The following is a 14,177-nucleotide window of genomic DNA, read 5'->3' on the forward strand; positions in this document are numbered from 1 at the left end:
ATATATATATTTTCTCCTATTAGTTTTGAATGTATTACCTAGTAACTTCATTGTGTCCCCCCTGGTCTTTGTAGTTTTTGAAAGAGTAAATAACAGATTAAAGTTTACTCGTTCCATTCCACTCATTATTTTATAGACCTCTATCATATCTCCCCTCAGCAGTCTCTTCTCAAAGCTGAAGAGTCCTAACCTTTTCGTAGTGGAATTGTTCCATCCCCCTTTATCATGTTGGTCGCCTTTTTCTATACCTTTTCTGTTTCTACTGTATCTTTTTTGAGATGTGGCTTGTCTAAATTGCTTTAAAATAAAATGGAATAGTTTTTTTCACAGAAGGTGAGAGCTATGTTAACAACTGCTGGGCTTTAAAGTGGCATTTTGAAATTGATCAATCTCAGAGGTGGCAAAGATGGCATGTTCTCCAGGAGTGCATAGCACTGAAATATGGTGGTGTATCTACTTAAACAGAAAATAAACCTTTAGCTCTCTAACCTAGCCTGAAATTTCCTTGGACCTAGAGTGCTGCTAGGGAAAGAGCAAACTTCCTGTTAGCACGTGCCAGTCCCTAAATTGCACAAAAAAAACATTTACTTTGAAGAGGTGTTTCAAACTGGATGACTTCAAATCACTTTGAGTCTTCTACCTACCAGTCCACTTTATCTCCAAAGTGTAAAATTACATTTTTATTATAAGCTATTTTCTCTGCAGTATGGGTTAGTCTTACTGGTTTCTATCCACACTTCTGCTGCTTAGCTTGCTGGATAGATGCAGCTCTACAGTACTCTCAGGGGAGAGTTTTAGAGCTGCCGGAGATGAACAATGCACTGTGAAGTAATTTGTGTTATCTTTTTAAAAATGTAATGTGCTGTATTTTATTACTATAAACCATTTTGAGGTGCATTTCTGTTTAGCTGACTTTTAATGGAATAACATGTTAAACATTCTGCATGCTTCCACTACAGCTTAATTTTTAGTGTTTGACGTGCTTTCCTTTTTGGAAGGTTTGTTATGACAAAAAGATATCTGTGCTTCCAGTAGCACCTAGAGATGGTCCAAAGGCTCCCAGTTCTAATCCAAGATTTTTTTTTTTTTTGTGATGCTGCGAATTTGCCCATTTTCCACTACAGTTTTAGTGGATTGGATTTTCTGCTGTGGATTGTACTCCAAATACTGCTGAAAGAGAGGTTTTTTGAAATGTGATTCATGATCTTCTGGTCCATCTAGGAAAAGTTTTTATGTACGGGGACTATGCTGTCTAAATTGACAGGTCTGTTTTTCTAAGGTAAAAGTGAATCAGTTTATGATTGCATCAGGTTACTTAAAGGTGTACATTATATATAGGAATCTCTCATGCGGTTGATGATATATCCAGTGCAGAACTATGTGCTGCTACTATATATTATGTCCTAGCTTATTAAAAAAAAAAAAAAAAACCCAAAACATTTTACCCAAGATAAAACCTAGAAACTGAAAACAGGCAAAGCAATATAATCCAATCCAATCCACTAAAATTGTAGTGGAAAATGGGCAAATTAGCAGGATCACAATAAAAAAATAAATCTTGGATTAGAACTGGGAGCCTTTGGACCATCTCTAGGTGCTACTGGAAGCACAGATATCTTTTTGTCATAACAAACCTTCCAAAAAGGAAAGCACGTCAAACACTTCAAAAAGAAATTAAAAACATGGTTATTCAACCAAGCCTACCCAGAATAAAAGCTATCCCTCCGTGCTAAAGTAGACCACAATACTTTACTCCTTTCCTCATATTGAGGAACTATATTTTGTTATACTCCCTTTCCTCATCTTGAGGAACCACGTTTTGTTGTCCTATCTTTTCTCGCCTACCTTTCACTATCCCCTCTCCCAGTTTGACTTCCCTGTTATACCAAGCTTAACCTGTTTAATGTAAACCGACATGATGTCCACAACTAATGCCGGTATATAAAAATGTTTAAATAAATAAAATAAAACAATATAGATTATATTAGCAGGACTGGCATGCATTTTATTTTTTGTCTTGTCACTCTAGGAAGATCTGTTCTCTACCTCCACTAGTTACACTCCTACCAGATCTCCTTCTCTCTTTTCTTCCCCTTACCCACACAGCTCTAGATGAGGTAACTTTAGATCAACATTAATCCTCTTGTCTCCAAGTCTAAGGACTGTGAGCCTCCTCACTTAGTCTTCATTGACAGTCTGTTACATTGTTTTTGAAGGGTTTAATAAACGTGTGGATAATGGTAAGCTGGTGAATATAGTGTATTTGAAAATGCTTTCTGAAAATTCAAAGTTCCCCATGAGACTCCTTTTGAAAACTAAAAAGTCATGGGGTAGGAGGCAATATACTATTTTGGATTGCAAACTGGTTATGATGGGATACAGAGTTGGACTAAATGATCAATTTTCTCTCTGGAGAAAAATAAACAGTGGAGGTGCTTTTTAATATATTTATAAATGATCTGGAAAAGGGTATATGAGAGAGGTAATCAGATTTGCAGATGACACAAAATTATTTCGAGTTAAATCACAAGTAGATTCTGAGAAATTGCAGGAGGACATTGGAGGCTGGGCATCCAAATGGCAGATACAATTTAATGTAGAAAAATGCAAAATGATGCACATGGGGAAAACTAACCCACACTGTAGATACATGATATTGGGTTACATATTAAGAGTTAACTATCCAGGAAAAGGATCATGGCTAGTGCTTTGAAATCCTCAGCTCAGTGTGTGGCAGTGGTCAAAAAAGCAAACAAAAGTTATGACATTCTTTTCCTAATACCTCTGTATCTCTCCATGGTGGGTCGGAACCTAGAGTGCTGTGTGCAGTTCTGGTCACCACATCTCAAAGGTTATAGGTGAAGTGGAAGAATACACAGAAGGGTGACCAAAATGATAAAGGGGATGGAGCAGCTCCCCTATGAGGAAAGGCTAAAGAGATTAGGGCTCTTCAGCTTGGGGAAGATTCAACTGGGAGAGGATATAATAGAGGTCTATAAAATCATGAGCAGAATAGAATGAGTAAATGTGAATCTGCTATTTTACAAAAAAATACAAAAACTAGTGGTCATGCCATGAAGTTAGCAAATAGTACATTTAAAACAAATCAGAGAAAATTCTTTTTCACTCAATGCACAATTAAGCTCTGGAATTTATTATCGGAGGATGTTACAAAGTTGAACAAGCTCCTGGAGAAATCCATACACTGTTAATAACCAAATAGACTTGGGGGAAGCCACTACTTATTCCTGAGTGTTAGGAGTGGCTGGTTGTAAACATTGAAAATGTATACTTCCAGCTGCTCTCTTTGGTCAACAAGGCAGCACCTCTTGGAAATCCCATCCCACAGGTTTGCAAGAGCCTTTTCTGTTTTTGGCCCTTTGTAGAACTCCTTGCTTGTACAGCTACCCACCATCGAAGACTCTAATTTAGAAAGGCCTTGAACAAATCATCTTAACGGATCTACACCAGCCAGCCTAACAAATTTCTTTTCTGCTCTTCATCCGGTGCTTCATTAAGACCTCTTAACACATGGCACTCTGTAATGACCTTTTATCAGGTTCCTGTTTAATATTTTTCTTGTTTTATGTTCAGTTGTACTCCGCCCTGAACTTTGGAGGGAGCAGGCTATATGTAATTTTAAATAAACCAATCTTATTGTTTGCTGTCCTGCCAGGTACTTATGACCTGGACTGGCTACTGTTAGAAACAGGATACTGGGTTTGGTGGAGCCTCAGTCTGACCCATAATGGCAATTGTGTTTACATAAAAGGGTCGTTAACAGAAGAACACAAAGTGCAAACTATTTTTAATTTTTGCCTTATACTTCTCTTTCAAAGCCTTTGAAAAAAGGGGAGAAAGAAAAGAAGAAGAGCAATTTGGAACTTTTCAAGGAAGAACTAAAACAGTAAGTTTGACAAATAAGCATTTGTCATCCATGGAGCAATTTCTGTACCAAAAGACACAACTGTTTTTATAAAAAGACCACATGTCTTGAAGGAGGTTTCACATGATCTCTCTCCATAAGGGTTTGCCTAGCTAAAGAAATATAAAGGGGGGAATGACTTAATGTACTAATGCACGCTGCATCAGCTTTTTGGTCTCCTTTCTGACAAGTTTGTAAATTTTGCCATTCATTTGAACACCTTGTATGATTTTATGTAGAATTCAAGAAGAGCGCGATGAACGTCATAAAACAAAGGGCAGGTTAAGTCGGTTTGAGCCTCCTCAGTCGGACTCTGATGGCCAGCGTCGGTCCAGTAAGTCATTGGTTTCTGACTTTTCTGTAGCCTCAGCAGATGACATTGGCAACTTTTTTGCACTTCATTGTAGTTGCAGGGAGTGTTGTTCGTAAAGTGGGAGGGTAGTCTCACTCTTCCAGCCATCTTTTTTGCTCTTTCCTCTCACTTCTCTCAATCTCTGCTCTGCCTTTTCCTTCATTACCTGTTAACAGTTCTTTGTCTCCGTCTTGTCTCACCTTTTACACTGAGCACCAGCAGCAGCGAGGGACAGGAGGTGAGCGCACATGCCCAGTTCCGCCTCCCCCCCCCCCAAACTGCTCTTCCTCCTCCTAGTTTGGGCTTCCTTTCTGAGCAGGAAGCATGTAAGGGGAAAGAGCAGCTAGGGATCCTCTAAATAAGTGGCTCCCTCCTGTCGTTGTGCTTCTGACCTGCTGGTGCTTGGAAGCTTGAGGCCTGTGAGGTTGATGGCCGAGTGGCTGCTCAAGATGAGGAGTTCTGATCCAGGCCTTTCTGCATCTCGCCATGTGTGGGATGTCTCATAGATTTGGAAATGTGATTTAATAAATGATTTGTTTTATTTTGAAATTTTAATTTTAATCTTTGGTCTTGAAGACATGTAACATTTTAGCATACCACAGCTGAAGTATATTACACAGGTATTCAGAATTGAAAGGCTTTTTTTTTTTATTGGCTAAGGTTGGGATGTGCTGAATGGAAGGCTATGATGCATTCAGTGGAAAAAAAAAAGTCAACCATTTCTTAGCTATGCAAAAATATTGCTGCTGTAGCTTTCAAATGGGGTTAATTCTATGTGGGCACAAGGTTCTGAATGGACCGTGCTGTGTTGGCAAAACCATACATGTGTAGTCCAAATCAATTTGTTCTACCATCTGGTACTGCCACTTATTTAGAGGCCAACTACACTCTAGCATGCCTCATTGCTATTGGAGTACGCTTTGCTTTTATTAAATTTCCATAAGGAGAATAACTTTTGAGTCATTTCGATTGGTAAAACAGCTCTTTATTGAAGGAAGTTGGCTTTTAAAAAAAAAGTTGCCATCACTATGGGGTAGATTTTCAAAAAACGCGAATAGGCGTACTTTTGCTGGCGCATCAGGCGCAAGCAAAAGTACGCTGGATTTTAGTAGATACGCGCGGAGCCGCGCGTATCCACTAAAATCCCGGATCGGCGCGCGCAAGGCTATGAATTCTGTATAGCCGGCGCGCGCCAAGCCACGCAGCCTACCCCCGTTCCCTCCAAGGCCGCTCCGAAATCGGAGCGGCCTTGGAGGGAATCCTCTAACGCCCTCCCCTCACCTTCCCCTCCCTTCCTCTACCTAACCCACCCGCCCGGCCCTGTCTACACCCCCCCTTACCTTTCTCCGGGGATTTACGCCTCCCGCGCGCCAGCGGGCCTGTTGCGCGCCGGGACGCGACCTGGGGGCAGGTACGGAGGGCGCGGCCATGCCCCGGACCCCCCCCTGGGCCGTAGCCGCCCCCAAAACGCTGCCGACGCCCCCTAAACACCACGATGACCGGGCCCGCCCCCGACACGCCCCCCCCCTCAGAGAACCCCGGGACTTACGCGAGTCCCTGGGCTCTGCGCGCGCCGGTAGGCCTATGTAAAATAGGCTCACCGGCGCGCAGGGCCCTGCTCGCCTAAATCCGCCCGGTTTTGGGCGGATTTAGGCGAGCAGGGCTCTGAAAATCCGCCCCTATATGTGGGTACATTTATGTGCCTAAGCTTACCCACAGTGACAAGTTGTTCTGGCACAGAGTGGAGCTTGGGGACAGGTTTGCACTTTTGTGCATACTTTTGCCTTTTCACAAGTGTATATGTATTTTTTCCCTGAAAAAAAAAACTCTTTGCCCAAATTAGCAGGTGTAAATGTGTGTGGTAAAATTTTCAAAGGCAAAATGCGTGCATACTTTGCCTTTGAAAATTGGTGGAAACTCTTCGGGTAACTTGTAACTGCCCACAGATTCAGTGTCGAAATGATCCCCTTGACGTATTTATTGTACTTCAGCATACATGATTTAAATTCTCTGGCAGAAGAATGACGCAGGGACCAGAATGAGCTTTTCTGTTTTAGGGCAGGATAAAAGCAATGCTTATCTTGTAATGCTGCAAAGACTGTTGTGGGTATGTGCTTACCAGTGGCTTGTAATTCAGAACACCACTGGGAGCTGATGTGGCAGCATCCTTATATTTAAAGAAACTTCTGAAAATTACATTTAAGCCTTTTTTGCTACTCTGTGCCCTTCTTTGGCTTTTCTTTTAAAGCAATTGGAGGCCCAGTATTTATTTTATAAGATCTTCCGTGGGCAAGCGGGACAAATCCAGCCACACAATTAGGAGACATCTCCACAACGCACCAATCCAGAGCATGCTCCCTGAATCCAGAAAGGCTGGCTGAGCATATGTGGGAGTTCCCATGCTGCCACCACCATAAAACGCCCTCCTACTCAGTCATTTTTTTTTTCTGCTGTAGCAAAAGGCATCTCTCATTTCTCAAGCCACTGCATTTTTTTTCATGGCTTTCCAAGTTTGCAGCATTTATGTTCATTTTTTTTTTTTTTGTGTGAGTCCCCTCTCCCCTTTGAAAAAATAAAATACATTTTTGTTTCACTTTCCCTTAGACTTTTGTTTCTTTCACAAAATGTCTTCTAAGAGCTCAAGGGTAAGGCCACATTCAAATTTTATAGTGTGTAGCTAGATGGCTTCAGGACCAATGGGTTATGTGCTTCCCTGCTAGCTGATGGAGATTGAGTCAGGTTGCAAAACTTACATCACCCTAGATATACCCCTGCAGTGACCTCAGCCATTCAGTATCTCTCCGTCTCCTAGCAGATGTGGATTGTCTCCCCTACTGGGAACACAGTACTCTTTACAAGAGGAAAACTTACCTTCAAATTTCCACCTTTAAAATGGTGAAAGATCAAGCCTCTCTCTCCTGCGGTGATACCTAATGGTCCCTCCCTCAGTTGAGAATTCCTGAGACAATTTCGAGATCCCTCAGAGGTGTGCCTTGGTCCGGTAGCTGGTTCCCGGTGTGGACTTTGCTGCTGAAGCAGCTGAAAGGTAGCTGGTGCAGGAATCCTAGTGTGGTGGTAATGGCCTATGTCCTCTCCCGCTGCAGCCGGATACCGTCTGTGTACTTGGCCAGTAAGCACCGAACCCAGGTAAGTAAAGAAGAACTCCTCCAATTCAGAGACTTGGTAGGGTTTCGGTAAGTCTCCCTCTGGTCTCCTTGCTTGGTGAGCTGTCTTGACAACGGTCCTGATCCCATTGCAACAAGGGAAGGGGGTTACGAGTGGGTTGAGCGCCCAGGCCCCACTTCAGGCTCGGTGGGCACTCCACTTGGTGGACGCCATCTTGGGTGCAGTTTTGTGTGGTGCCATTTTCCCCCACCTTCCGTCTGTACGCGCAGTGCGGACCGGCCACGGTGCATTCCTAACGCGCATAGGTGCATGCACTCTGGTGCGAGTGCTTTCCTGTGCGCATAACCGCGCACAGACATTTACGCACAACGATATGCCTGCCTTATGCGCATTGGGGCAGAATTGTGAGCGCTTGAGCTCAGGCGCTAACCAGCTGAACACACAAGCGGCAGTAACTATGGCTCTGGCAACCGTATTAGGGTCACACAGTCTGACCTAGAATCCATCCTGTGTCAGCATTGTGAGGAAGCCCAGGGAGGGCTGGACTCTCAGAGCTTATCCGTCCAGCCCCTCCTAGTCAGAGGACGGATCAGCCACGACCTTATCTGATAGTGCCCCGGATCTAGCAATCCCGGGGCTGAGTCCTCCCCGGGAGAAGGCATTTCAGCGGCCCCTACCCCTGGGCTAGGTGTGGACCCAGCGACCTTTTCTTGGTTGGAATTCCTTCAGGGCCTTTTAAGTCTTTGTTCAGGCACAGTCAGCTGCTGCCCGAGCTCCAGCTGGGAATACCTCATCCCCCCCAGCCCTATCAGCATGTCTCTGGACATGCCTTGCCTCATCTCACCAAGGGCATCCCTGACAGGGACCCAGATACCACGGATGACAATGGGGATGCAGACTGTTTAGAGGATGGAGAAATCCCTCCAGGCCTGGAGCCGTACCGGACCATGCTACGGTTTTTCCACAGAGATGAATTGCTGGCCCTACTCTCTGACCCTGAATACTTTTTGGGAGTTTCCGGCACGGATCCTGTGTCGGAACCAAAGAGGAATCCCATCTTGGTGTCTCTAGGGAAATTCTTGTGCTATTTCCCGATGCTGGAAGCCTTCTAGGAATTGATTGACCTGGAGTGGGGTGCCCCAGAAGCCAATTTTAAAGGAGATTGGGCCTTGGAAGTCCTGTACCCTCTGAACCCGGTGGCTAAAGATCGCCTGAGTTTCCCAAAAGTGGATGACCTGGTCTGCACCATCTTGAAGTGGACAACTATCCCAGTAGAGGGAGGAGCAGTCTTGAAGGATGCACACAACAGGTGCTTGTAGGCCATCCTTAAGCAAGCCTTTGATGCAACAGCAATGACTCTGCAGATTGCCTCCTGTTGTGCCCTGGTGGCTCGTTTGTCTGCTCTTGAGAGAGGCAGGTAGCTCAGTGGTACCTCACAGAGAGGCGATAGAACCCACCACAGCCTTCCTAGTGGATGCAAGCTCTGACCTAGTGCGTACCTCAGCCAGAGGAGTAGCCTCAATGGTGGCAGCCAGAAGACAGCTATGGCTGCGAAATTGGTCAGTGGATGTGACCTCTAAGGCAAACCTTACGAAGATGCCCTTTAAGAGATCCTATGTATTCGGAAGCAAATTTGAAAAGCTAGCCAGTAAGTGGGGTGAATCTCCAGTGCCTCGGCTACCGGAAGATAGGAAAAAGAGGTCACAGCGCCCCCGGTCCTACAGAAACTAGCTGTTTCAGACATCTCTGCCCTCGGGAAGGTCTCAGACCTTTCAGAACAGACAACCAAAAAGAGGAACTGGTTTAGGCTCTGGTTTGACCCGAACTGCCTAGTGAAGTTTGGCTGACCCATCCACGGGATGAGAAGATAGGGGCCAACTATCCCTCTTCTATCAGAGGTGGGTCGAGATCACGTTGGACAAGTGGGTACTGGACATCATATGAAAAGGATACGCCCTAGAATTTCGCAGCATCCCTCGGGACATGTTCATGATATTACCTTGTCACTCCCAGCACAAAAAACTGACTGGAATCCACGCTGCTAAGGCTCCTCAGTTTGAGGGCTGTTACCTACATCCCAGGAAAATAAGGGGCGTTATTCCATCTATTTCATCATACCCAAGAAGGAGCGTTCATTACGCCTCATCCTGGATCTCAAGAGCATCAGTAGTCATCTGTGGGCAATCCACTTCCGCATGGAAACTCTTCGCTCCGTCATAATGGCAGTCAACCAGAAGAGTTCATAACATCCCTGGGCCTCTCGGAGGCCTACCTTCCTATCCCAATCCATCAAGACCACCAGCGTTTTCTATTCTTTGCGGTACTCTGCCATCATTATCAGTTTCGAGCATTGCCCTTCGGCCTGGCATCCGCCCCCCCGAACATTCTCCAAAATTATGGTGGTCATAGCGGTGGCACTGAGGAAAGAAGGGATCCTGGTACACCCTTACTTAGATGACTGGCTGATCCAGATGAAGTTGTTGGAAGAGAGCCTCTAGGTGACTAGCAGGGTCAGGTCCCTGCTTCAGGATCTTGGTTGATTAGTGAACTTGGACAAGAGCAGTCTCAAGGCCTCCCAGTCCTTAGTGTACCTGGGAGTCTAGTTCGACACCAAGCAGGACAAGGTCTTCCTCCCTCCCTCCCTTGAGGATAAGGAAACTGATGTGCCAAGTGCGTCGGTTGACTAACACAATGCACCCCAGGGTGTGGAGCTATCTCCAGATTCTCGGCTTGATGGTGTCAACCCTGGAGGTAGTACCATGGGTGAGGGCACACATGTGACCACTCCCTGCTGTCACGTTGGAACCCACTGTCTCAAGACTTCTCTATTCGCCTCCACCTCCTGATGGAAATATGCTCTCGGCTTCAGTGGTGGTTACAGGAAGTGCATCTAAGCAAGGGTGTAAGCTAGTCCCCACCAAACTGGCTAGTCCTTACAACGGACATAAGCCTCAGAGGGTGGGGAGCTCACTGTCAGGAATTGACAACCCAGGGTTGATGGACCAAGGAAGAGGCACGCTGGAACATAAAAAGGCCTGAAAGCCCGAGCAGTCAGGTTCGTGTGTCTACAATTCAGACACAGGCTCTGGGGTCAAGCAGTCCACGTGATGTTGGACAATGCAACAATGGTAGCCTACATCAACCGTCAGGGAGGAACCGAAAGCCACCAAATGTCTCTGGAGATAAACCCCCTTATGGAATGGGTGGAGCTAAATCTACAGGGTATTTCGGCTTCCCACATCGTGGGAAAAGACAACGTCAGAGCAGACTTGGAGAGTCTGGATCCAGGGGAATGGATGTTGTTGTCCAGAGCCTTCCTGCTCCTAGTAGATCGCTGGGGCCTCCCATCCATTGACCTGCTGGCCACATCTCACAATGCGAAGGGCTCCTGATTCTTCAGTCGCAGATGAGCGCTCCCAAGGGATCGATGCTGTGGTTCAGACCTGGCCAAAGGAGTCTTTTTTTTTTTTTTTTTTTTTTTTAACTTATTTATTTCTTAAATTTTCAAGTATGAACAAGAATAACAAGAACTTGACGTATGTATGAACATACAAATACACCCCAACGAGGATAAGGATGGGTAGCACTGGGCATGGTGGACTAAGATGCCAGAAATCAGCCCAACATAAAGACAAAAAGACAGAACTGAGGTACATAGAAACTTACAGATGGATCAGCCAATCCCTGTGCCATCCTCCCTTCCCCCCATCCCAATTTCACAGTCCACAGGTTAGGGGTTAGAGTCTATAGTGGTCACTAATAGTTCAAGTATCCTGTTCGTGGCTCATGGAGTATAAAGGTGTACTCTTATCCTGTGCAGGTATATTAGGCACTAGTCCGTTGGAGCCATGAGATCCATAGGGTTGCAATATGACTGATGAGGGATCTGTAACATTGAGGGCCATAAACACCACTGTGCCCAATGATAAGGAGGAATGAGAAAAGCTATTGCACAGCTCATAGCCCAGGCTTAATATCATGCGCAAGTCCTGGAGGATGAATAGGGCCTGGGATCATGTTAAGTCCAGAATTTTGCTTCTGGCCCGAGGATTGAAGGATAATAAGTATGGGTTCCAAGTGTCCAGGAACAGATTGTATCTTTTTTACAGAAGGCGAAGTCCTCGCCGATAGATGTTCATATACAGCCAATCTGTGTAGTTTGTCTCTATTGTAGTAATGTCGGCGGTTCTCGAACCAGCCACTGCGCTAGGATTGTTTGTTTGGCTAACAAGAGAGCCTTCCAAAGAAAGATGCGGTGTGCCTGACTGCGAAGTCCCGGAACCACTTCTCGAATTAAGTGTAGGAGACATAAGCTCGGATCTCTCGGTAAGTCCAATACGAGAAGTTGACTGAGAGAGTCCAAAATCTTGACCCAAAATTGTTGAATGGCATCGCAGTTCCAGAAGTTATGACACAGGGTTGCAATATCAGCTTTATATTTCAGACAGGACGCTGAACTTGTTAGTTTCCATTTATAGGCTACTGCCGGGGCGATGTAAGTTCTGTGTAGTAACTTATATTGGAAGGAAGAGGGATTCAGTTTTGTTAGGAACTGGGGAACCTTTTGGGGAAGGGGGAGTCTCTTCCGAAGGGATGGGCTCCACCTTAACCAGGGTGGAACCAGACTGCTGGCGCTAACCTTTAAAAAGGAGATAGAGCAGCTTTTAAACTAGAACAAAGGGGAAAGCCGACAGTCGCTCAGCAGCGCATGGTTCGGAGAGATGTATCTTTAAAGGATACTAATGATGCATTAGAATTAGGGCATCCCGACAGTGAGGTTCCAATAATTAGAAAAGTAGTCCAAGTGCCTGTAACTAAAAACTCACCTGAGCTAAAAAATTCTAACTTATCCCTATCAATTAAAAAGCAGAATAAAAATACAATCAAAAAACAAACTTTGAAATGTTTGTATGCTAATGCCAGAAGTCTAAGAAGTAAGATGGGAGAATTAGAATGTATAGCAGTAAATGATGACATAGACTTAATTGGCATCTCAGAGACATGGTGGAAAGAGGATAACCAATGGGACAGTGCTATACCGGGGTACAAATTATATCGCAATGACAGAGAGGAGCAGTCGGGAGGAGGTGTGGCGCTTTATGTCCGGGATGGCATAGAGTCCAACAGGATAAACATCCTGCATAAGACTAAATACAAAATTGAATCTTTATGGGTAGAAAACCCTTGTGTATCAGGGAAGACTACAGTGATAGGGGTATACTACCGTCCACCTGGTCAAGATGGTGAGATGGACAGTGAAATGCTAAGAGAAATTAGGGAAGCTAACCAAATTGGTAGTGCAGTAATAATGGGAGACTTCAATTACCCCAATATAGACTGGGTAAATGTATCATCGGGTCACGCTAGAGAGATAACGTTCCTGGATGGAATAAATGATAGCTTTATGGAGCAATTGGTTCAGGAACCGACGAGAGAGGGAGCAATTTTAGATCTAATTCTCAGTGGAGCACAGGACTTGGTGAGAGAGGTAACGGTGGTGGGGCCACTTGGCAATAGTGATCATAATATGATCAAATTTGATTTAATGACTGGAAAAGGAACAGTGTGCAAATCCAAGGCTCTCGTGCTAAACTTTCAAAAGGGAAACTTTGATAAAATGAGAAAAATTGTTAGAAAAAAACTGAAAGGAGCAGCTACAAAAGTAAAAAATGTCCAAGAGGCGTGGTCATTGTTAAAAAATACCATTCTAGAAGCACAGTCCAGATGTATTCCACACATTAAGAAAGGTGGAAAGAAGGCAAAACGATTACTGGCATGGTTAAAAGGGGAGGTGAAAGAAGCTATTTTAGCCAAAAGATCTTCATTCAAAAATTGGAAGAAGGATCCAACAGAAGAAAATAGGATAAAGCATAAACATTGGCAAGTTAAATGTAAGACATTGATAAGACAGGCTAAGAGAGAATTTGAAAAGAAGTTGGCTGTAGAGGCAAAAACTCACAGTAAAAACTTTTTTAAATATATCCGAAGCAGAAAGCCTGTGAGGGAGTCAGTTGGACCGTTAGATGATCGAGGGGTTAAAGGGGCAATTAGAGAAGATAAGGCCATCGCGGAAAGATTAAATGATTTCTTTGCTTCGGTGTTTACTGAAGAGGATGTTGGGGAGGTACCTGTAATGGAGAAGGTTTTCATGGGTAATGATTCAGATGGACTGAATCAAATCACGGTGAACCTAGAAGATGTGGTAGGCCTGATTGACAAACTGAAGAGTAGTAAATCACCTGGACCGGATGGTATACACCCCAGAGTTCTGAAGGAACTAAAAAATGAAATTTCAGACCTATTAGTAAAAATTTGTAACTTATCATTAAAATCATCCATTGTACCTGAAGACTGGAGGATAGCAAATGTAACCCCAATATTTAAAAAGGGCTCCAGGGGCGATCCGGGAAACTACAGACCGGTTAGCCTGACTTCAGTGCCAGGAAAAATAGTGGAAAGTGTTCTAAACATCAAAATCACAGAACATATAGAAAGACATGGTTTAATGGAACAAAGTCAGCATGGCTTTACCCAGGGCAAGTCTTGCCTCACAAATCTGCTTCACTTTTTTGAAGGAGTTAATAAACATGTGGATAAAGGTGAACCGGTAGATATAGTATACTTGGATTTTCAGAAGGCGTTTGACAAAGTTCCTCATGAGAGGCTTCTAGGAAAAGTAAAAAGTCATGGGATAGGTGGCGATGTCCTTTCGTGGATTGCAAACTGGCTAAAAGACAGGAAACAGAGAGTAGGATTAAATGGGCAATTTTCTCA

At 44.3% G+C, this 14,177-nt stretch overlaps 1 protein-coding gene across 4 annotated transcripts in view; it reads left to right on the top strand.

The window, feature by feature from the left end:
* U2SURP (U2 snRNP associated SURP domain containing) overlaps positions 1-14,177 on the top strand; it is a 186,892-nt gene that overhangs the window by 52,152 nt on the left and 120,563 nt on the right. For all 4 annotated transcript variants that reach the window (XM_029617276.1, XM_029617280.1, XM_029617278.1 and 1 more), the window contains exons 5-6: positions 3,840-3,907; positions 4,165-4,259. In XM_029617276.1, coding sequence (XP_029473136.1) covers positions 3,840-3,907; positions 4,165-4,259 — 163 coding nt within the window. The remainder of the gene's footprint in view (positions 1-3,839; positions 3,908-4,164; positions 4,260-14,177) is intronic.

This window comes from Rhinatrema bivittatum, chromosome 9, assembly GCF_901001135.1.
Source record: "Rhinatrema bivittatum chromosome 9, aRhiBiv1.1, whole genome shotgun sequence".
Lineage (NCBI taxonomy): Eukaryota > Metazoa > Chordata > Amphibia > Gymnophiona > Rhinatrematidae > Rhinatrema > Rhinatrema bivittatum.